At 37.3% G+C, this 23,768-nt stretch overlaps 1 protein-coding gene and 1 long non-coding RNA gene across 3 annotated transcripts in view; one reads left to right on the top strand and one right to left on the bottom strand.

The window, feature by feature from the left end:
• The window catches only part of SCN9A (sodium voltage-gated channel alpha subunit 9), a 168,541-nt gene that overhangs the window by 80,054 nt on the left and 64,719 nt on the right, over nt 1-23,768 (top strand). Inside the window, exons 8-16 of the mRNA XM_059394112.1 lie at nt 4,505-4,568; nt 5,760-5,901; nt 7,994-8,200; nt 9,839-10,126; nt 12,254-12,625; nt 15,308-15,437; nt 16,569-16,807; nt 20,234-20,407; nt 21,263-21,619. Of these exons, the coding sequence (XP_059250095.1) occupies nt 4,505-4,568; nt 5,760-5,901; nt 7,994-8,200; nt 9,839-10,126; nt 12,254-12,625; nt 15,308-15,437; nt 16,569-16,807; nt 20,234-20,407; nt 21,263-21,619 (1,973 nt within the window). The remainder of the gene's footprint in view (nt 1-4,504; nt 4,569-5,759; nt 5,902-7,993; nt 8,201-9,838; nt 10,127-12,253; nt 12,626-15,307; nt 15,438-16,568; nt 16,808-20,233; nt 20,408-21,262; nt 21,620-23,768) is intronic.
• The window catches only part of LOC132013803 (uncharacterized), a 113,562-nt gene that overhangs the window by 26,472 nt on the left and 63,322 nt on the right, over nt 1-23,768 (bottom strand). For both annotated transcript variants that reach the window (XR_009403108.1, XR_009403107.1), the window contains 3 exons: nt 9,812-9,941; nt 7,211-7,318; nt 5,021-5,124 (listed from right to left, as the gene is read on the bottom strand). This is a non-coding gene — a long non-coding RNA (uncharacterized LOC132013803). The remainder of the gene's footprint in view (nt 1-5,020; nt 5,125-7,210; nt 7,319-9,811; nt 9,942-23,768) is intronic.

The following is a 23,768-nucleotide window of genomic DNA, read 5'->3' as shown; positions in this document are numbered from 1 at the left end:
AATGTTTTATAGTATATTCACAATATAGTCACATTATGCAAAAATCACAAATTTTAGAAAAATTTCATCTCTCAAAAGAAATCCTGTACTCATTGGCAATTGCTCTCCATTCCCTCCCCCCACCCAGCCCCCAACAAACACTAATTGACTTTCTATCTCTATGAATTTATCTATTCTGAACATTTTTTATAAATGAAATCATACAATATGTGGTCTTTGTGTCTGGCTTCTTTCACTTAGCATGTTTTCAAGGTTCATCCGTGCAGCAGTAATTCATTTCTTTTTAACTGCTAAATAATTTTCCATTGTATGTACATACTACATTTTGGTTATTCATTAATTGATGAACATCTGAGTTGTTTCTACTTTGGGGATATTGTGAATAATCCTATGATGGACATTCATGAGTAAGTTTTATTGTGGGCATAAGTTTTTATTTGCATTATGTTTTCCCTTTCCATGTTAACCTTAATACTCCTGAGGCTAATTCTAATAATTTAATGTCTGCTTGTTTAGGGATTATTTTTTTTTAAAGATTTTATTTATTCATTTGACAGAGAGAGATCACAAATAGGCAGAGAGGCAGGCAGAGAGAGAGGAGGAAGCAGGCTCCCCACTGAGCAGAGAGCCCGATGCGGGACTCAATCCCAGGACCCTGAGATCATGACCTGAGCAGAAGGCAGCGGCTTAACCCACTGAGCCACCCAGGTGCCCCTAGGGATTATTTTAAAGTGTTCTGTAAGAGCAGAGTGAGCTACTGCCCTTGCTTTACATTTTTCGATCTCATACTGACTTGAGTCTCTTTGCCCTGCCATGTGCTAGCACAGGCAGCTCTAGAACCCTTTCTTTCCTTCTTCTTCTTCTTTTTTTTATTAACATATAATGTATTATTTGCCCCAGGGGTACAGGTCTGTGAATCATCAGGCTTACACATTTCACAGCACTCACCATGGCACCTACCCTCCCCAATGTCCATAACCCCACCCTCCTCTCCCAATCCCCCTCCCCCCAGCAACCCTGTTTGTTTTGTGATATTAAGAGTCTCTTATGGTTTGTCGCCCTCCCGATCCCACCTTGTTTCATTTTTTCCTTCGCTACCCCCACAACCTCCCACCCTGCCTCTCAAATTCCTCGTATCAGAGAGATCATATGATAATTGTTTCTCTGATTGACTTATTTCGCTCAGTATAATACCCTCTAGTTCCACCCACGTCATCGCAAATGGCAAGATTTCGTTTCTTTTTTTTTTTTAAGATTTTATTTATTCATTTGACAGAGATCACAAGTAGGCAGAGAGGCAAGCAGAGAAAGAGAGAAAGGGAAGCAGACTCCCTACTGGGCAGAGAGCCTGATGTGGGGCTTGACCCCAGGACCCTGGGATCATGACCTAAGCTGAAGGCAGAGGCTTTAACCCACCCAGGCGCCCCAAGATTTCATTTCTTTTGATGGCTGCATAGTATTCCATTGTGTATATATACCATCTCTTCGTTATCCATTCATCTGTTGATGGACATCTAGGTTCTTTCCATAGTTTGGCTATTGTGGACATTGCTGCTATAAACATTCGGGTGCACGTGCCCCTTCAATAACTACATTTGTATCTTTAGGGTAAATACCCAGTAGTGCGATTGCTGGGTTGTAGGGAGCTCTAGAGCCCTATAAAGCAGCTCCTCAGTGGTTGGTAACCATGAGCCAGAGGTACTTTAAAGGATAATTCTAAAGTAATCCTTCCACAACAAAATTATCACGGAAGCTTATATACAAAAAAATTGCTTCTTAACCTCCTCCATCCTCATTCCGTCATACCCACCCTACCTCAGGCACAGCTTTTCCAAAAAGTTGTTCGTGTAACATTCTCACCTAAACTTTCACCTCAAACTAAGAGAGGCTTTATTGTTTTGTTTGTGACTTCTAAGATTTGTGTCTTCTGTGTAAGACAAAATGAGGTGAAAATCAGTCCGTTACTCTTACCTGGAATGGTTTAATAGTTTAATAATGCCAGCTGCTGCTGTCTGAGCAGTTGTGTAGAATGTGTGGATTGCTGGATTGCTTTACATGCAATATCCTATTTATGCTCTTCCACAACTTCACAAATCAGGCACTCTAAGTACATTTTGCAGTTGCAGTGGCTAACCATTAAAGTGGTAAGATCATTCACCTGCACAGAAAGGGGTAGAAGCAACGTTCAAATCCGTGTATATCTGACTTGAAAGTCTTTCTTCCACTATCACTCCAAAGGCCTCTAATAATTTTATCTTTATTTCTTTGATTTGAGCCCAATAGGAAGATGGGCCCTTATTAAAAGGCATGGATATTTGTCAGTTCTTTATATATTTACTGTGTGTGGTTTGGATCAGCTCCCTGTCTTAAGAGTAAGCCTTGATAGAGTATAGAGGAAGAGATTATGAGATCCCTTACGCCTGAAAATGGGCACAGAGGGTACCACGATGAGAAAATGTGCATTTATTTCGCTGCCATATCCTCAATATCCGGAACTTCATAAGTCCTGTGTAAATACTAACAGCTGACTGAACGAGAGAATTTCGGGAGACAGGGTGTGTCCACTTTAAATACTGCCTCGCTGTCTCCACCTCTTCTAGAACACTTTGGGCATCTGCTGGGGGCTCCCTTCCATCTTTTTTCTCCCCTTCTCTTTCTGAGTTACACTTTCACTTTAGGTTCCCTCAAGCCCCATGGCTTTGAAAACTATCTACTTGGTGATCGTACTTCTGGTGTCCTCCCTCCCCCATGCCGACACCAGCAGCAAGTCCTGTCTACAGTGTTTTCATCCCCTTCCTCCCCTTCACAGCTACTCTCTGAGTTTTAGTCATGTCACCTCTCACTGTAGTCACTTAAGTCATGTCCCTGCTTTCATACTTGCTCTCTTATAGTCCGCAGTCCACAAAACAACCAGTGGGACATTTTTAAATGGTGATTATCTCCCATTTCTATCTCCCACTTCTATCACTGTAACCATACTTAAAACCCAAACTTCCTTCCATAACACACAAAAGCTTACATCATCTGACCCATGCTTACCCCTGCCACCATAGTTCTCTCCACTCACTACACTGTAGCCAGGCTGACTATCTTGCTGGTTCTTTCATACACCAACTTCACTTTTGCCTCAGGACCTTTGCTCCTGCTCTTGCCTCTGCCAAAATATCTCTGCACCGGAGTCTTTGGATGGCTGGCTTCTTTGTACATGTAGGCCCTAGTTCAAATGTCATATCTGGAGAAAGGGCTTCCCTGGCCACATTTTATCACATTGGCTTCTTTTCTTTCTTTCTTTTTTTTAAAATGTTGTATTTTTTGAAATAAACTTTTTATTTTTTATTAACATATAAGGTATATTATTAGCCCCAGGGGTACAGGTCTGTGAATCGCCAGGTTTACATGCTTCACAGCACTCCCCATAGCATATACCTTCCCCAGTGTCCATAACGCAACCACCCTCTCCCTACCCCTCTCCCCCCAGCAACCCTCAGTTTGTTTTGTGAGATTAAGAGTCTCTTATGGTATGTCTCCCTCTCAATCCCATGTTGTTTCATTTTTCCCTTCCCTACCCTCTAAGCCTGCTACATTGCCTCTCAAATTCTTCATATCAGGGAGATCATCTGATAATTGTCTTTCTCTGATTGACTTATTTTGCTCAGCATAATACCCTCTAGTTCCATCCATGTCATTGCAAAAGGCAAGATTTTATTTCTTTTGATGGCTGCATAATATTCCATTATATATATATATATATATATATATATATATATATAAAGTATATATCATATCTTCTTTATTCATTCATCTGTTGATGGACATCTAGATTCTTTCCATAGTTTGGCTATTGTGGACACTGCTTCTATAAACTTCTATAAACATTTGGGTGCACATGTCTCTTCAGATCACTACATTTGTATCTTTAGGGTAAATACCCAGTAGTGCGATTGCTGGGTCATAGGGTAGTTCTATTTTCAACTTTTTGAGGAACCTCCATGCTGTTTTCCAGAGTGGCTGCACCAGCCTGCATTCCCACCAACAGTGTAGGAGGGTTCCCCTTTCTCCACATTCTCACCGGCATCTGTCATTTCCTGACTTGTTAATTTTAGCCATTCTGATGGGTGTGAGGGGGTATCTCATTGTGATTTTGATTTGTATTTCCCTGATGACACTGGCTTATTTTCGTTAGGACATTTATCATTATTTGAAAATACCTTGTTTATTTATTTATTTATTTATTTGTCCTCCGTCCCCAATTTCCACCCATACCTACACATAAAGATCCATAAAATTAATGATCTTGTTTATCATGCTTTTATTATTATATTCACTGCCTGGCCCATAAGAGGTTATCAGTACGTATTTGAAGGAGAATATATGACAATATAATAAATAAATGAATGCACATTGCCCGAGACTGGGCCTGAATGTATGTGAATATGTCTCTACTAATTAACCTATCATCTGGGTCACTCTCTAATGTTCTATTGTTGAATTTCTTCCTAAACAGAATATTTTTATTACTTGGAGGGATCTAAAGATGCTCTCCTTTGTGGTTTGAGCACAGATTCAGGGTAAGTAATATTTGTTTTTAGTCAAAAGGCTACCAAAAAGGGAAAGCATATCCAATCAGTTTTTTGAAATTGGAACCTTTGATTTTATATTGTTTTCATATATTTCGTGGCATTATTCTGTCCCCCAGTGAGCCCACACTTTAAGACATTTATGGTTAATGTACACTTCTGAAACCAAAACTTGGAGGTAGTGCTTGAAGTGAAACAAGATACAAGTCATAAAAATCTTAAGAGAGTAGAAAAGTCACTTCTGGAAAACCCCACCAAAAGTTGGCTGGATAGTTTCAAGTCTTTTCTTTCTGGAAAGAAGAGTGACAAAACCAACATCCTATTCCCAAATTCTACCCTTTTTCCAATCAAGAATGACTCATAGTTGACTGAATGCAGTGACACTTCAGTCACTCTGAAAGGAACTTATGGACTTGGGTAAAGATACTTTAAGAATCTCTTACCTATGCGAAATACCCATCTCACGGTTCCCTATACACCGACTTCATTTCTGAAGGCAGAGTCTTTGTTCTTGGTCTCCCTCTGACAGATATTTCTTCACCAGGCTCTGTGTATACAGGGAGCATTAAACAAATAAGGTTGCTGCTCCTAGACACAGCTCAGAACACTCTTCAATGGCATTGTGGATACAAATCCACCAATTTTAGAAAAATATCATAAAGCTACAAATCTTTATGAACTTACACAATTTCTCTATTTAGGCTATTTTTATTCTAATTAACTCCAAGAATAATTTGGGTTCCTCAGTTTTGGTAGAGGCCTATTTATCGATATTTATAGTGGAAGAACTATTATTTGGAATCTGGTGGAAGTTTCCAGTTTTTAATGATGATGCTAATAGCAGATCCCATTTATTAAGTGCTTTGTATATAAAGGAACGAGGCTGAGTAATGTGGATATATCACCTTTTTAATCTTCACTTTTTGAGGTAGGTGTTACGTCTTCTTCAGAAAGAGTGAACTCTGCCTTAGAGAAGCTCAGTAATTCGACGAAGTCACCAACTAGTAAATCGTAGGGATAGGATTCAAACCCAGTTCTTCCTGCTTCCAAATAATGTGTTCTTAATTGTTATTCAGTACTGTCCCCCTAGAAGAGGAACCTGGAATATCTAATTGTTCTGGGGTCCTCTTTAACTTACATCCTGGAAACATTCTAACTTGTGATGTTCTTTTTCGTATGTAGCCAGTGTCCAGAAGGGTACAGGTGTGTGAAAGCTGGCAGAAACCCTGATTATGGCTACACGAGTTTTGACACTTTCAGTTGGGCCTTCTTGGCCTTGTTTCGGCTAATGACCCAGGATTACTGGGAAAACCTTTACCAACAGGTGAGTGACAAGAGAAACATTCATTGCATTTTTGAATGGCATAAAAAGCTGGTGAATGTTCCTTGCTGGACTTCATGTGAGATGTTTTATTCAAATCAGAAAGGACAAAACCCTATTATCTTATCACTAAAATTAGATGTGTTTTACTTCCAGCACTGTTAGAGTGGGTAATTCTTAAAATCATAAATTATTGTCTTATCCTTTTTTGGCTTATTTGATCTCTAGTTCCCTTTCACCCTTTCAGAATATAGCATCCCCTGGAGCCCTAGGTAAATAGCAGGAAATACACTGTCATGGGCTCTTATAGCTCTCCTGTCCATGCTGGTTTCTGCACATGCTGGCCTGCTCTGATGCCCAAAAAACAGGCTCTCCTAGATTCATCATGCTTTAGTTTTTGAATTCCCAGGTACAGATGTTATGAATTAAATTGTATCCCCTCCCATTCATATGATAAAGTCCTAACTCTGTGTGCCTTAGAATGACTATTTTTGGAGAAGAGATAACTAAATTGAAATGAGGCATTTGGGTGGGTCCCAATCCAATCTGATATGTCCTTATAAGAAGAGGAGATTAGGACCTGACAGACACCAGAAATGTGCCCACACCCAGAAAAAAGACTGGGTCAGGACTCAGAAGGCAACCATCTGCCAGCCCAGGAGAGAAGCCTCAGGAGAAATCCAGCCCACAGACACGTTGATACTCCATCCTCTAGGCCTGCAACAAATAACATTTCTGTTGTGTCAGCCCCCCAGTCTGTGGTCGTTTGTTACGGTAACCCTAAAAACCAATACAAGAATTGAAGACCCTGTTCACTTCTCTAAATGTTCCTGTTCCCCCAAATAAATAAATAAATAAATAAATAAATGCTCCTGTCCCAATTCAATTGCTCCTTCCTTTAGACCTCCACGCCCTTTGAATATACCCCCAGTTTATCCATCACTTATCCTGTAATTGTGAGTTCACCTGGCCGTCTCCTCCAGCTTGGATGTGATCCTTTTGGGCCTATGGGCTGCATCTTTTCCCTTACATATTCTTAGAACCCAATCCCAAGAGGAAGGAGGTGAAAATGGTTATTCTCTATTATAAATGAAAATGAATCACTTTTCTCAGAATTGCCAGGTTCTTCTTTTGGCCTGTTCTTTGTTGACTTCATTTCTGATAAGATTATAAATGAATATAGAAATTCTGTAAGAATATACTTCAGAGGAAAAAAGGAATACAGACAACTTTAAGTATATAAAAAGATGCTCAGTTTTTCTCAAAATGAAAGACAGGCCAATTAAAGCTAGAGTGACCTCTAATTTCTTACCGCTTAGAATGGTGGAGATCAAAAGAGAGACGCTGTCTGGCTGAGATGTGGGGAGGCAGACTTTCTCACACATTGCTGGGAACTGCTGTAGAGTGCAACATGGAGTTCCTATGAAAATGAAAATAAATATACCCATTAACCTAACAGCCCCACTACTAAAAACTTGCGTAACAACAATGACTGATAGAAAAGGGAAATGAAGAGACATCAGAGATAGGAGATATTTTTCATGTAACAGCTTTTTAGAACATTTGAATTTTTTTTTAGCCATATACTGCATTCAAAAATTTTTAATACATGTTAATTAAAAGTAAATATAAGAGTAGATGAGCAGATAAAATCATTCAGTAAAGCTGTCTACTTTGTGTGAACATAATACACCATCATTAATATTTCCTAGTAGAGATAGAATTTGATCAGTAAAAGAGAATATAGATATCATTTAGTCCTCTAATTTGATAATGAGCAGAGCAGTTAGTCTTTGAGTAATTTTCAGACTGTGGATAAACAAAAAAGTTAAGATTATTAGTCTTAAAAATAGTGAAGAATCATACCTAATTTTAAAATAAGTTTAATAGGTTACTACATCCTTTGTACTAAAAAAGTGTGCATTTTAATACGGATTGTTTTCTTTAGAGATATAATTCTATTCCTCCATATTTTTTATAACATGAGATTATACCAAACTACCCCACCTTCTGTATGCCTAATATGCCATTCAAGTTGAAATAATTTACCAAAGATCTTTGTGTTCCTAAAATAATGATTTCCATTTTTCCCTAGACGCTGCGTGCTGCCGGGAAAACCTACATGATCTTCTTTGTTGTGGTGATTTTTCTGGGCTCCTTTTATCTAATAAACTTGATTCTTGCTGTGGTTGCCATGGCCTATGAAGAACAGAACCAGGCAAACATCGAAGAAGCGAAGCAAAAGGAGTTAGAATTTCAACAGATGTTAGATCGTCTTAAAAAAGAGCAAGAAGAAGCTGAGGTATTATTATTTGGTTTAAAATTCTTTCTAGAAGTCCAAGTCCAAAGGAGAATAACAGAGGCTTAGTGGCCTTCCCTAGGGAGATTTCCTCGCTGGATTTTTAAACATAAACAGAATTTTCTTCTTAAATTCTGCGGTGGTCAAAGAAACCAATTCTGGATTGAGTTAGAATCGGCATGTGCCCCACTGTACCTTTCCCCCTAATCAGCTCACTCCAGCACAGAAAATGTTCTAGGCCATTCCTCCTAAACCATGATGCCTCAGGATGTATAGTATCATGCAAAGTCCCAAAACAGATATGGTGTGTTTCACCAGAGTAACAATTGCATACAAAAGTTCAGGGAAAATTATTTAAATGTTTACGTTAACAGATACTCTATGGGGTAGAAACCAAAATGTGCATCGATTTTTGTTAACGTGGCAGGAACTTTTAAGATAAAAAACACGAGATGTTAAGGAACTCTATATTTATGGTTGTGGCCACTTTAGGCTAAGGCACAAATTCTTGAGGATCCTTCCTCATTCCCGTCTCCAGAGGAACCCTTTAGTGGAAAAGTTTGCAAAGGTTTATACTAAACGAACACAAATTTAAATATTCTGTAAGAGTTTAAAATTTATTTGATGGTTCAACCTAGTTAAATATCTTCAAAGTATCTAACTTATTAGGGGGAAGGTAGTGATGTGTAATGCAGAAAGATGTTCAGTGCACTATCTGATAATATTAAAAATCAGAAAACATTTAAATTTTAAAAATTAAAAAAATGGTTAATAGAATTATGATATTTTTGTGTCTCAGAGTATTATTCAGCCCTATAATTGTGTTTTAAGAATATTGTTAACAGTGAAAAGTATTAATATAATAATGTATTATGCAGTAGGATACAAACTTGAGTATAATAAGGATACAATTTAAATATTATATATAAAGGTTAGAAGAAATATTAACACCATTTCCAGGATGCAAGGCTATGAGTGATTTTTATTTTTTATTCACAATATCCTTATTATCCAAATTTTTACAAGGATTGTTTTAATAATAAAAACTTAATCTTTTTAATAAAGTGTTAACACTAGATAATCCCAGGAATTTTCTAGGAAACCCTTAGAAGTCTCTCATTTTCTTGACTTGAATTCTGTAATCATTCATTTTCATTTTCAAACAATTCACTTAATTAAACTGAGTGCCTGACTCTATTGATAATACTGAGTTAACTACCCGAACAAGATGTACATATTTTCTTATTGTATGGCTTATGTGAGTTTTATGTTCCAAAATTACCTAGTAAAACCTTCATATATAATATGTTATCTTATTTTTAAATTTTTTTTATTAACATATAATGTATACATTATTTGTTTCAGGGCATATATACTACTTTAAATTTTTTACTATAAATATAGCAATAGTGTGTAGTAGCTTCATTCCAAAGGAAGATGGGACTTTATTGCTATGCAAGAGAAGCAATAAGAAGATGCTCAGTAAGGGATCTGGTCATAGTGCTAAGAAAATGGCATCACTTCCTATACAAGGAACATGATTATATGCATAGTGTAATAACATTCATGGCAGAGAGCTGCCGCATCATTCGGTAGACTTTGGAAATGACTTACTGTACGTGTGGCCTCTTGGTCCAACAGGCAATTGCAATTGCAGCAGCTGAGTACACAAGTATTGGGAGAAGCAGAATGATGGGCTTCTCTGAGAGTTCCTCGGAAACATCCAAACTGAGCTCTAAAAGTGCTAAAGAAAGAAGAAACAGAAGAAAGAAAAGGAATCAAAAGAAGCTTTCCAGTGGGGAAGAAAAGGGAGATAATGAGAAGTTGTCCAAATCGGAATCAGAGGAGAGTATCAGGAGACAAAGTTTCCACCTTGGTGTTGAAGGTCATAGACGAGCACATGAAAAGAGACTGACTACCCCTAATCAGGTACACTTGCACCTATCAAATGCATCTCGCCAGGGGTAGGATTACAGAGCAAAATGTTTTATTTTGAAGTACAGGATCTCGAGTGAATGATTGCATCGGTATGTTTTTAGGTAAAAACGTATTGACTGTTGGATATTTATGGAAAGAATGTAGATGTCCAGAGTCTTCCATTGAATTCTGACCATTTTTGAAGGACCTTATAGTTTCAGCATTGTCATATGATCTTCTCTGACAAACAAATTTTTGAAACAGTATTCAGGAGAACTGTTGTGGAAATGAAAAAATTATTTATACTATATATTTTACATTTTTATCTAGTCTGTATTTCACAATACCTCATTGGTTAAAAACTAATCTTAGATTGGTTTCTCTACTTTTCTTCACCACCACTACTTACAGTGGTGAAGTCACCCACACTGGAAAAGTTTGGAGACACCTTGATGGCTTCCACCCCCCAACTACTTCGGCTACTAACATCTAGTCGCACAGTCTTTATTTCTACTTATGTAAAACTTCTCTTCCCTTTGTTCCTCTCTTTCCATGGAGACCTCCATATCTCAGGCTTCCCTGCCTATGAACCTCCAAGAAGAACAATTGCTTCTTTTATTCTCCTAAACATTTCCTAGTGTTCTATCACACAACCTTCCCAAATCATTTTTCTAAAACAGAGCTGTTCCTTGACTCAACTTTAAGAAGCAAGACAAAACCCCCCAAACCCAACTGTGTTGAATAACCGCTCTCTACAGAACAAGACCCACATCTTCTCCATGTTGTGGACTGGCTTCCACCTTATTTCCCCCCTTTCTCTACCTTCACGTACCCTCAGTCCACCATGATTATTCACTTTTACCTACATGCCCTGTACCTTTATTACTTAGCACATGGGGTGTTCGCTAAGTGGGCTGATTTTCTTCTTTGTTTTCCTCCTGCTGTAGTAGCATCCATTCTTCATTCATTAGCTCAGATGCCACTCATCCCACACATTTGCCTCTGCCCTCTCCACTTCTCCAGTCTGCTCTGTGGTGCCACACTCAGAATTACTATCCTCATTGATGTCTACATTTAAAATTTCTACTACTTAAGTGTGTAAGACGCTGCCAGCTAGACACTAAAAGATAAAGTCCCTGCCTTCAAAGATTCCATAATTTAGCTGGGGAGGCTGAACTTGAATACATGTGATATCAATAAAAGGAAATAGGACAAGAGTAAACCAGGCCAGTTTTGAGGCAGAGACTTTGTTATACTCACTTTCTGTTTTTCAGAGTGCCTGCCACTTTGTTGTGTACATAGGAAGCACTAATGTGTATTGAATTAGGCACTTCCAGAGATCCAGTTTGGTTTATGGACACAGTTTATCCTGGCCATGAGTCAAACAGATACAACTTCCTCCCTCTTTGATGTCAGGCACTCTCTCCCTCAAGTTCTAGGGTTTTATGACTTTGTAAACTCACTGACACTAAACAGTCTTTCTCAACATAACTTGACTGAGTTTCCGGTATGTACAGTGGAGATGCAAGCAGTGGAAGGCAAGGAAGCATACAGCGTGATCTTTGGCTTCGAGAGAGTTTCAATTACTTACAGAACTTAGGGACTGACATGTGAAAAGCTAAACATCAGGTATTAATACCAAATGCTGGGGCGCCTGGGTGGCTCAGTCGGTTGGGCGTCTGCCTTTAGCTCAGGTCATGATCTCAGGGTGCTGTGAACGAGTCTCACATCGGGCTCCCTGCTCAGCGGGGAGTCTGCTTCTTCCCTTTTGTGCTCTCTCTGTCTCTCTCTCTCACTCGTTCTCTCAAATAAATGAAAAAAATCTTTAAAAAATGCCAAATGCTTTTTATAAGTAATATGTTCTTCGTAGCAAGTTCAATGGGAGAGAAACAATGGAGAGGTCACTGTAGACCAGGGTAGGAGTCACCTGTGTGGCAATAAATAATTTACCTAATCCTGAAAGGATGGATTCACCCCATCTTTTCATCCCTGATTTGGAAAAAGTTGTCTTGCCGGCGAATTCTTTCATTTTTAAATACGTTCCTTTTAAACCCCGTACAGGACTGAGCCCAGTGGTGTCGATGGCAGCTCTTCTTAGGATCTTCAGCACATAAACATCACCTTTTCTCTTTTCTGTAGTCACCGCTCAGCATTCGAGGCTCCTTGTTTTCTGGAAGACGCAGCAGCCGAACAAGCCTTTTCAGTTTCAAAGGTCGAGGGAAAGATATGGGATCCGAGACTGAATTTGCCGATGATGAGCATAGCATTTTCGGCGACAGCGAGAGCAGGCGGGGCTCGCTGTTTGTGCCCCACAGAGCTCGGGAGCGGCGCGGCAGCAACATCAGCCAAGCCAGTAGGTCCCCCCCAGTGCCGCCAGTGAAGGGGAAGATGCACAGTGCCGTGGACTGCAACGGTGTGGTCTCCCTGGTGGATGGACCCTCAGCCCTCATGCTCCCCAATGGACAGCTTCTGCCAGAGGTGATAATAGATAAGGCAACTTCTGATGACAGCGTAAGGACGTTTTAAATAGCTCAGGCATGGCTCGGCCCTTATTCTTGCATCAGTCCGTCTCTGCTAGAAGGGCCTTCTCTGGTCCTGTGAATGGCTCTGCATTTTGCAATACTTCTACTGTAGAAATCCACCTTTGTAACTCATTCATGTAATCCTCATCCCATATGCTGTAGACGTCTAATGCGAAGATATTTAACACTCCATTTTTGAACAAAATGGAATTTATCTGTTGGAATTCTATTTGACTATTATAAGCCATCCCTTTAGAAAGCGATGTATAAAAGATATATACATATGTATCAGCACAGGAAATGCATGGTTAATGCTGATCTCATTAGTTGATAATAGGTCCCCTTCCTGTAAGGAAGTTTGGATTAATTGCCACCTCCTGCTATCTTTTTCGAGATACTGTTTATTCCTTGTGCAAGGAATCTTGGGTTTTAAAAATAGTAATAACAACAGCAAGCCTGTATATAGTATTTACAGTGGCCCTGCAAGGTGATATATTATCATCCTTGTTTTACAAAGGGGAAACCAAGGCCAGAAGAACTAGAGCAGCTTGTGCTCTTAATCCACCACACTTTTGCTCTTTCTCTAGTGTGTGGTAGTCTTCTTAATCTGGAAATAATTTAAAATAGTTATGCTTTTTCCCCCACACATAAATGAAAATTACTGTTTTCATTTAAAAAAAACCCCTCTTTTGTCTGAAGTCTATAAATAAGAATATAATATCCAAACTACATACATTAATACAAACATATACACATAATAGCTAAAACAAAACAACTGGTCCAAAGCAACAATTTCAAGAGTTTAGGAGTAATTGAGTGGTTAGGAAAAAAAGTCCGATTAGACTTGAAAGAGCTCTTTCCGGTTTCTAGAGTTCCAGGTTATCTCTTTAGATCACTCACTGTGTTATATTGCATGACTAAACATCAGCAGAGGTTTTGACTAACCTAACAACCTTTGAACTCACGCTACTTATTCATACATTCATATTTTCAGACAATATGGTATTTTTAGTGAGAATAAAGTTCCATCAAAGTCATGGCCACAAACATTTCACTTAGAATGAATGCATGTGCTTTTAGGTAACATGTGACCTCTGTGCTTGCATGATACAGCTTGGACCTTTCTGCCAAAATATTTTTCGTTATCAAGTGAGCATGTTAAATTTCTACAGAATCAGATCTTTGCTGTGTTTTTCTCTTCAATGATATATTCCCTATGAAATACATAATTTATATCAAATTTGGGTATTATTTCATATATTTTTATAAAATATTTTTATTTAAGACTTTACTTTTACCATGGGAAAAATCAGTATTACCATAAATCCTGAAACAGACTATAAAACTAAAGGAGTTAGTAGATACTCTAGGATTCAATAGAAATGCAATGAACATAATAGTGTGGCAAAATGTACAGTTTTGATGAAAAAATTGCATGACAAATAATATGACCTTGACAACTAACACATGTGAACATGAAAAAGAATTTGTTATTCCTGTTTGACTTGGAGAAAAATTGCCTTTTCTGGAAAGTCAGTAAGTTAGAGATTGGATCTAATAGCCACCTATGGATAGGTGTGCATGTATGTCTGTGCATATATACATACAGATAGACACACGGGCATATATTTTATATATTTATAAATATATGCCCGTGTGTCCATGTTTTGATATACACACATATATAACTGTATCTAAACAACTATAAACTTTAAAACTATAGAACTATATTTATATGGTTGTAGGGTGATGTGTGTGTATGTTTATACATATACACAGAGCACACAGACCACAGCTAAGCAGACATGTATGTGATACATACAGAGTTGTATACTTGTTTGTGTGTATATGTGTGTGAGTGGTGTCTGTGTATGTGTATTATGGGCCTACACTGAACCAGTGTAGTGTTTTAACTTTGAAATAGTTGCCAAGATTTAAAAACAAGACATTTTCACATAAAAATGAGTGTACATGGTAAGACTGAGCTCATAGTCCTGCATGCCAACAATCCTTTCGAGCGGAATAGTGGTCACCTCTTTTAGGTGGAGCTTACATTCTCCATTTTGCTACAGTTCCCATCAGTCTCCATTGTCCTTTTCAAATGGAGTCGTTTATCATCATACACTCAGAGCAATTCATGAGGCAACCCTTAGTGTTGCCGCCATTAATGCTGTTACCTCAGCAATGAATAATTACAGAAATTTATCGGAGAATACCGAGGTTCTGCCCCTTGAACACACATCACTGCAAGTCTAGCTGTTTTCATGTAAGATTCTGACATGGTAAAACGATCTAAATAAATTCAAGACCCGGAAAGAGAGATGATGAAAGTGATTGTAACAATAAAAGCGACCTGTTTTATTTTTTATTTTCCTAAGCATTAATTCTTTTAATCCTCAAAGCAAGAATATGAGACAAGTAGTATGATTATCCCCATTTTACCAGTGATGGAACCGAGACAGGAGTTAAATAACTCTCCAATGATAACATGCTCAGTAAGTAGTAGAGCTATGATTCCAACCCAACAACCTAGTCTCTACCTTAATTTAATTTAATTTAGTCTCTACCTTAATTTAATCACCACAGCTTCCTAAGCAAGATTTTATTCTATGCTTATAATTTATTAGAGTTCTATTCTTAAAACTTTAATTCATCATCTTTTTTCTTTCAGGGTACAACCAATCAAATACACAAGAAAAGACGTTCCAGCTCTTATATTCTTTCTGAAGATATGTTGAATGATCCCAATCTGAGACAAAGAGCAATGAGTAGAGTAAGCATATTAACAAACACTGTAGAAGGTATGTAATAATACCCTCTTACCTGTACAGATTTTTAAACAGGATTTAGATAAATCCTGGTCAGCCTTAAATAGTTATATGAAGTTCTTAGGAAGAATTCAAAGAATAAAAATTGGTTATAAACCATAGTAAAGATAACCAATGGATACTAATGGAATGGCCTTTATGTGCTCAAAAAAATTCATAGTGTTTTGTGATTAGAGACCATTAGGTGATAGGACCTTTCAAAGATAAATAGCTTAATGGTAATTAATGAAATCAAGGTTAACCCAAGGCTGGGTGGTTCTCACTATATAGTCTTAGAAACTTAAAATAGTCTCTCTGAATTTATCTCTCTCTAATATGCAAAAAATAATACATACTTCCAGATGTCTATAAATTGCTTCCCCTGAGCACATTAAGTAAAATTATAAAATGGTAATATGTGATGCAACATCTGTTCAGAATATGATGAAAAAGTGCTAGAGAAAGCAATTTAGAGAACATAATGGGAATAATAGTGGTTAGACCCTGAGATACGTTGAGAAGAGAGTTAAGGATGGCAACTCTTAAAATGTATTGGGTCCCACTCTCCCCTACAATATGCCCGAGGTCCCATCTTATCCATTGGTAGCCAGCTCATACCCACATATACCATGATGGCCTCAGACAAAGCTTCCACCCACCTCCTAAACTTAATGGTGAGAGATAAAAGGGCTCATGATATGACATATCTATTGAATGATTCAGTCCATAAACTATTTCTAGTCTCTTGGTTCTGAGATTGCTTTCACTGTGAAAGGATATATATTGGTGGAAAATATATATTTCTCCATGAAGAAAAACATAGGTTCTCCTGTTTCCCATCACATGCTAAGTGAATGTTTCTCTGGGAGTTGCCCATATCTGCTTTGAGTCATTAATTTCACTGCCTTCCCCCTAACTTGTGCTTGCTCTAGTAAATGAACATTGTGATATAAGATTTTTATGTAATATGCCATGCTTATGTAGAAGAAGTACTGTCAAATTTGCAAAATCTAAACAGAAAACTTGTTTCATTGTTCATGTATACTGCTGATTTGTACTGTACGTAATTAGGAATAAAATAAATAAATGATTGGCTTCATGTTCTTTGTTGTTTTTTTCCCCTAGAACTTGAAGAGTCCAGACAAAAATGTCCGCCCTGGTGGTACAGATTTGCACACACATTCTTGATCTGGAATTGTTCTCCATATTGGATAAAATTCAAAAAGCTTGTCTATTTTATTGTAATGGATCCTTTTGTAGATCTTGCTATTACCATTTGCATAGTTTTAAACACAATGTTTATGGCTATGGAACATCACCCAATGACTGAAGAATTCAAAAATGTACTCGCTGTGGGAAATTTGGTGAGTTTCTCAGTGCATGTTATGTACCCATAGTTCTTCTCTTTGGTTATCATGATTGCCAGTTCTTTTTTTTCAGTCAGATGGATATGTAGCTATATAATTATCCATATCCAGAATTCACAATATGAATCATTGTACAGAGTCAAGTTTCTAGTGATGCTATTTTAAAATAACTTTGCAGAAGTATAGAGGTCTATAACAATACTATTTCCAACAGGGCCACCATCTTGGGACTTGGTAGTGTGTCTTTTGTTTTGTTTTGTTTTCAGCTGGCTTGTCTCTTTGAAGCAACATTTTGCAAATTTGATACTTTCTTACCCATTTTATAATTACATGGCTGCTGCCTTATGAGTACATTCTCCACATATTTTCAGAAAAATTATGGATGGTTTGTTTTACATACAAATGAAGTGTCTGGGCCTTTAGAGTCCCGAAGTCCTGGATTTGAATTCTGATTCTGCCTCTTATCGGTTATATGACCTTTGGCAAATGTGTTAATCTCAATGGGGTGCCTGGGTGGCTCAGTGGATTAAGCCGCTGCCTTCGGCTCAGGTCATGATCTCAGGGTCTTGGGATCGAGTCCCGCATCGGGCTCTCTGCTCAGCAGGGAGCCTGCTTCCCTCTCTCTCTCTCTCTGGCTGCCTCTCTGTCTACTTGTGATTTCTCTCTGTCAAATAAATAAATCTTAAAAAAAAAATGTGTTAATCTCAATAATCTTTAATTTTCTCATGTATAAAATAATCATAATACCTCGTTTGTGATATAAGAAAAATAATGCATTATTTGTAATATAAATTAACAATTCATTTATCATATTGTTGAGAGGATTAAATATTTTCTACTCATTAGTCTGGCATGTCATAAGTCATTAATAAACTTATTGTTACTGTTATTATTATCATCATCATGCTCTAAATCATTTAGCAGAAACGCTTCAAAGTATAGGGATAGAGGGAACATTCCTCAGCTTCATAAAATCTATCTATGAAAAACCCACACTGAATATCATCCTCAATGGGAAAAAGCTCACAGCCTTCCCTTTGAGATCAGGAACATGACAAGGATGCCCACTCTCACCACTCTTGTTCAACATGGTATTAAAAGTCCTAGCAACAGCAATCAGACAAAAAAGAGAAATAAAATGTATTCAAATTGGCAAAGAAGAAGTCAAACACTCACTCTTCGCAGATGACGTGATACTTTATATGGAAAACCCAAAAGACTCCACCCCCAAACTACTAGAACTCATACAGCAATTCAGTAATGTGGCAGGATACAAAATCAATATATAGAAATCAGTTGTTTTCTTATATACAGAAAGGGCAATCAGAGAATCAATTCCATTTACTATAGCACCAAGAAGTGTAAGATACCTGGGAATAAACCTAAACAAAGAAGTAAAGGATCTGTACTTGAGGAACTATAGAACACTCAAGAAAGAAATTGAGGGGTGCCTGGGTGGCTCAGTGGGTTAAGCCGCTGCCTTTGGCTCAGGTCATGATCTCAGGGTCCTGGGATCGAGTCCCGCATCGGGCTCTCTGCTCAGCAGGGAGCCTGCTTCCTTCTCTCTCTCTGCCTGCCTCTCAGTGTACTTGTAATTTCTCTCTGTCAAATAAATAAATAAAATCTTTAAAAAAAAAGAAAGAAAGAAAGAAAGAAATTGAAGAAGATGCGGAAAGAATCCTTAAGAATAAGGATACCAAGGGGTGCCTGGGTGGCTCAGTCGGTTTAGCATCTGCCTTCAGCTCAGGTCATGATCCCAGGGTCCTGGGATCAAGCCCCACATCAGGCTCCCTGCTCAGTAGAGAGTCTGCTACTTCCTCTCCCTATGCTTGCCACTATGCCTACCTGTGCTCTCTCAATCTGTCAAATAAATTAAAACAAAACAAAACAAACAAAAAAAACCTTTAAGAATAAGGACACCAAGATACCAAAACAGGAGGAATGGACACAGAAGACACAAGGACACTCAGGAAGGGATCTATAGGTCACAAGATGACAGAGGATCCTATTAGGAAAATGGGTGCCAGAGTGATCTCTTAAATGTGCAGTGCTGGTCACATTTGGGCCTAATTAATGCCTTAGGGCAAATGGCAAGTGTTAGTTTCTGAGAATCTGTGTGAAGCAGGCTGAAGTTCTATTTCATGGCCAAAGGGTCCTAGTTTCTGACCCTTCATAAATTGTGAATAACTCTGGATATCTTTGTGAATGTCTGTATAAGATAATTTTAGTTTTGCCTCGAACCCAAAACAATTGATCTTCGAAGTCAAAGAGTTTGTTTCTGAGTCAGTCTTATCTCCCACGTGTTTTCAGTTAAGATGTATGTACTGCACGAGCTCTCTGAGGTAGCGTTCTTCTTCCCTTCTGTTTCTCTTTGAAAAAGACAGGACTAGAAGGGGGATGGGTATTAAAGAGGCACTTGTTGTGATGAGCACTGGTGTTGTATGTAACTGACATGGAAAGCAATATTATACTATAATGCTACTAAAAAAATTAAAATTAAAAATAAAAAAGACAGGACTATCTAGTTTCTAATTGTCGGTGGAAGAACAGATCATGAATATCAGTACCTTCTTGCTGAGCTGACTGCATCACTGTGAAGCTCAAAAGAATTTATCATGTTTCTTATCTCTTGCCAGAACCTAAAGTGTGGGTACTCCCTGCTTGATGTTGCATTATTTTTAAATTGACTCAGCACTTACAGACTTCACCATTTCCCTTTGAGCCTTCTTTGGTCAGCTTCTCTGAGACAAGTCAAACCTGAATGATTCATAAACAAGTCCTTCACTGTTGTCTTTTTAAGTCAGTCCTTTAATAACAATGTCATGAATTAATGATGTTTTGTGATGCACTTTTGTGTCAAAGCTTTGGAAGTCTTGCTTTAGCTCCCACTGTGTCAGTTAAATACTTTCTCCTCTTCTACTGATGAATCTTTAAAGAGTGAGTCAACATATTCTCTATTACCCTAGGAGTAGTCAGACAAGAAAAAAGATTGGCTCAAAATTTCAGTATCAATCTATATTTCCTTTTCATTTTCTTCCAGAATAACTTATTGACCCACATTTTTTTTTTTTTGCAAAAATTGACTGTGTTAATTGTCATGGTTCTATTTATGTGACATTGTTTCGTAAAGATGTATTTGAGAGAGAGAGAGAGAACATGAGTGAGAGGGGCAAAGGGAGAAGGAGAATCTCAAGCAGACTCCACACTGAGCACAGATCTGGACTTGAAGCTTGATCTCACAACCATGAGATGACCACCTAAGCCAAAACCAAGAGTTGTACACTTAACAAATTCAGCTACCCACAGAGGATCTGGGTGCATGGCCTGAAGTACAGTGATGCTAAACAAATAGTCATAATCATCACTATTTTGATTCTATACGTCTAGTAACACCAGGAAAAAAACATTATATTTCTCCTTTAGGTCTTCACTGGGATCTTTGCAGCTGAAATGGTTTTAAAATTAATTGCCATGGATCCATATGAGTATTTCCAAATAGGATGGAACATTTTTGACAGCCTTATTGTGACATTAAGTTTAGTGGAGCTTTTCCTAGCAGATGTGGAAGGACTGTCAGTTCTGCGATCATTCAGACTGGTAAATATAGACCAACCTTACCACTATGTTCCATATATAAAGGGGTATTTCTAAGGCTTTGCGTTACTATTTAAGTCTTTTGGAGGTTCAAGTCAAAAGACAAGATTAAGGGTTAGTATCTAGTATCGTTAATTTCATTCCACCACAAAAGTTCTTAAAGAGTTCAAAAATCACATGACTTTTTTAATCTTAACATCTTGAAGAAATGGTCAGTCATAATTGAGTTAATTTTAGGGTCTCAAAGACATATTCAGTTGTATATACTAGTATGATGTAAGTGAATAAAAGAAAATATTTCTTTGTCAGTCGGCCATAATTTATTTCACAATAAGAAGCTTATAGTTTACAGAATTTTAATTCCTATAATATGTTCATTACTTGGTAGGTTTGATAACTAAAGATCAAATTATTGTCCCCAAAATGGTGGTTGTCTGCTGTAAAAAATATAAAAATGTAAAGACTTAGAGCATCTTTCTTTAACATATTGGGCTCTAGCCTATTTCAGCATGAAAAAGTAGATAAAACTATCAGAATATATTCAAAGTTTAAAAAATTTAAAGTACCAGAAAGTAGAATTAAGGATAAATTATCAATTCTAAGCAAATAATGTTTGAAACCATAAACCATTACAGTAATCCTGAACTTCCTTCAAAAATATGTGTGGTAACTATATTGTGGCAAGTACAACAAAATAAGAGGAATATTGAAAATAGCTGGCAGGGAAAAAGTAGAAATGATCAATTTTAGCTAGGTAATAATGATAATTTAGAATTTAAAATTTGGAACAAAACTCAACATTAGAAATATTGAACATTTTTCATAATAATTAACATTAACCTTTGTGTTTCCTTTCAGCTTCGAGTTTTCAAACTGGCAAAGTCTTGGCCAACACTGAATATGCTGATAAAGATCATCGGCAACTCAGTGGGGGCTCTGGGTAACCTCACCTTGGTGTTGGCCATCATCGTCTTCATTTTTGCCGTGGTTGGCATGCAGCTCTTTGGTAAGAACTACAAAGAATGTGTCTGCAAGATCAATGAAGACTGTACACTCCCACGCTGGCACATGAATGACTTCTTCCACTCCTTCCTGATTGTGTTCCGCGTGCTGTGTGGAGAGTGGATAGAAACCATGTGGGACTGTATGGAGGTCGCTGGTCAAGCCATGTGCCTTATTGTGTACATGATGGTCATGGTCATTGGAAACCTAGTGGTACGTAATCAGAGGTTCACATGTATAAAATTCCGCAGAGACAGTTGTTAAATGTTGATAAGACCAGTTATTTTATAATTTTAGGGTTAATTACACATAAAACTATTAATTGTAATAGAATATTGGTCATTTTAATATGGGAAAGTATTATTTCAATTTCCCTGACAGATAAGCTTTATTTATATTTTTCACAATGATTATATTATTTTACCTATTTTATTATATTTTTTTCAAAGATTTATTTATTTGAGAGAGGGAGTGTGCATGTGTAGAGGGAAGGGCAGAGGGAGAGAATCTTCAAGCAGACTCTGCTGAGCATAGAGTCTGATGCAGGGCTCCATCTCACAACCTATGAGACCATGACCTGAACCAAAACCAAGAGTCAGACAATTAATGGAACTACTCAGGTGCCCCTTCACAATATTTATTTTATTGGAAAGTTTTCTACTTTATTCTCTCATTTTGATAACGATGTCATATGAATTAAATCTGTGGTTTTCCTGTCTCTTAAAAGTCCATTCGAATATTAAGTTATACTAGTAAATAGAATATGATTAAATTAATAACAAAAATGAAATTATAATGGAACAAAGCAACTGAAAGGACTGGTCCCATTGCACTATAGTCCTATATAATAAAACTAGCAACCATACCGAGGATCAGGAAACTATGGCGCATGGGTCAAATCTAGCATACTGCCTGTTTTTGTAGGCCTTGCAAGCTAGGAACGCTTGTTTTTATTTTTGTTTTTGTTTTTGTTTTTCAATGGTTAAAAAAAAAGGAAAAATAATATTTCATGACACATGGAAATTATATGAAATATAAATTTCAGGCTCTGTAAGCAAAATTTTGTGAGAACAAGGACATGCTAATTCATTTACATAATTTTCTATGTCTGTTTTACTCTGCTATGGCAGAGTTGAGTAGTTGCATAGAGAGTCTATGTCCCAGAAAGGCCAAAATATTTTTTATCTCACCCTTTACCGAAAAAGATTTGCCCACCACTGCTCTAAAGCTTTTCGTTCACAAATGACCTTCTTCTTCTCCATTTGTGTTTGCTTGGCTTATACTCCTTCTCTGTTTCTTCTTCTTTTACCTGCCCATTGGTAAAAACTTTCAAGCTTACAAATGAGAAAATTGGGATCGACGCTCTTCCATGACTCACTTGCTTCAGTTTTCAAAGCCACCATGTTGACTTGGTTTAGTTTGTTACCTGGCATCAGACTCCTCATTAGGGATTCCAGGAGTTAGGGTATAGTAACAACTATATGGTTAATACTTTGACTTTCCACTGGCTTGAAAATAAGTTGCTAATTTTTTCTTGTCCTTGAAGCCCCCATGTCAAAAGTAATTCAGAATGTAGGACAGAAACCTACATTCATCAAATCACATATGAAATGGTACTGTTTTGTGCCATTAAATGACTAGACATATACAGAGTAAGTTATGCAATCCAAGTTCTAGACCATTACTGCACAACATATAGACTCCATGAGTTAGAATTCTGTAATTATTAATCATCCTCTAGTTGTAGTAATAAATGTACTAGTTTTATACAGGCTTATAAATCCCTTCCAACATGAAATAAAATTCATATGCTCCATCTGGTTCTTCTTCTGAATTTAACATTTGTATTCATAAGCTCCATAGTGTGATTTGTTTGTATACTTCTTCCAAAATTTTGACATAAAAATATTGAAATGTAGCCTTTATAAGATTTAAGATGTCAAAACTTACCATATGAAAGCCATTAGTCACAACTGATTTAAATTTTTAGTATTCACTCAGGCATGGATGAAGTGAGGGGGATTCCTTGGCACTCTCGAATTATTCATTCAATATTTTTATTACTTTCACTGTGAAAGGAACTATATTTGGGTATTGCAGGGTGATTAAAAATATATACCTATGAATTTGTCCTTGTATTCAAGGTAATTACAATCTATTGACAAGAAATTATCAGATAAAGAAGTGGTAGGTGCTAGCAGTGAGGGAAAAATAAATGCTCTTGATACTTTGGAAGAAAAGAGAGAAGTTCTGAACAGTGACTCAGAGAAGAATTTTGAAGTGGGTCTTTGAATAACATATAAAATAATATTTAAGCATGAACCACAGGTGTGAGAGAGTAATGGTTTACTTTGAAAAGCAA

This window comes from Mustela nigripes, chromosome 3 (assembly GCF_022355385.1).
Source record: "Mustela nigripes isolate SB6536 chromosome 3, MUSNIG.SB6536, whole genome shotgun sequence".
Classification (NCBI taxonomy): Eukaryota; Metazoa; Chordata; class Mammalia; order Carnivora; family Mustelidae; genus Mustela; species Mustela nigripes.
The sequence above is the reverse complement of the archived record's forward strand: the minus strand, read 5'-3'. Positions and strand labels throughout refer to the sequence as shown.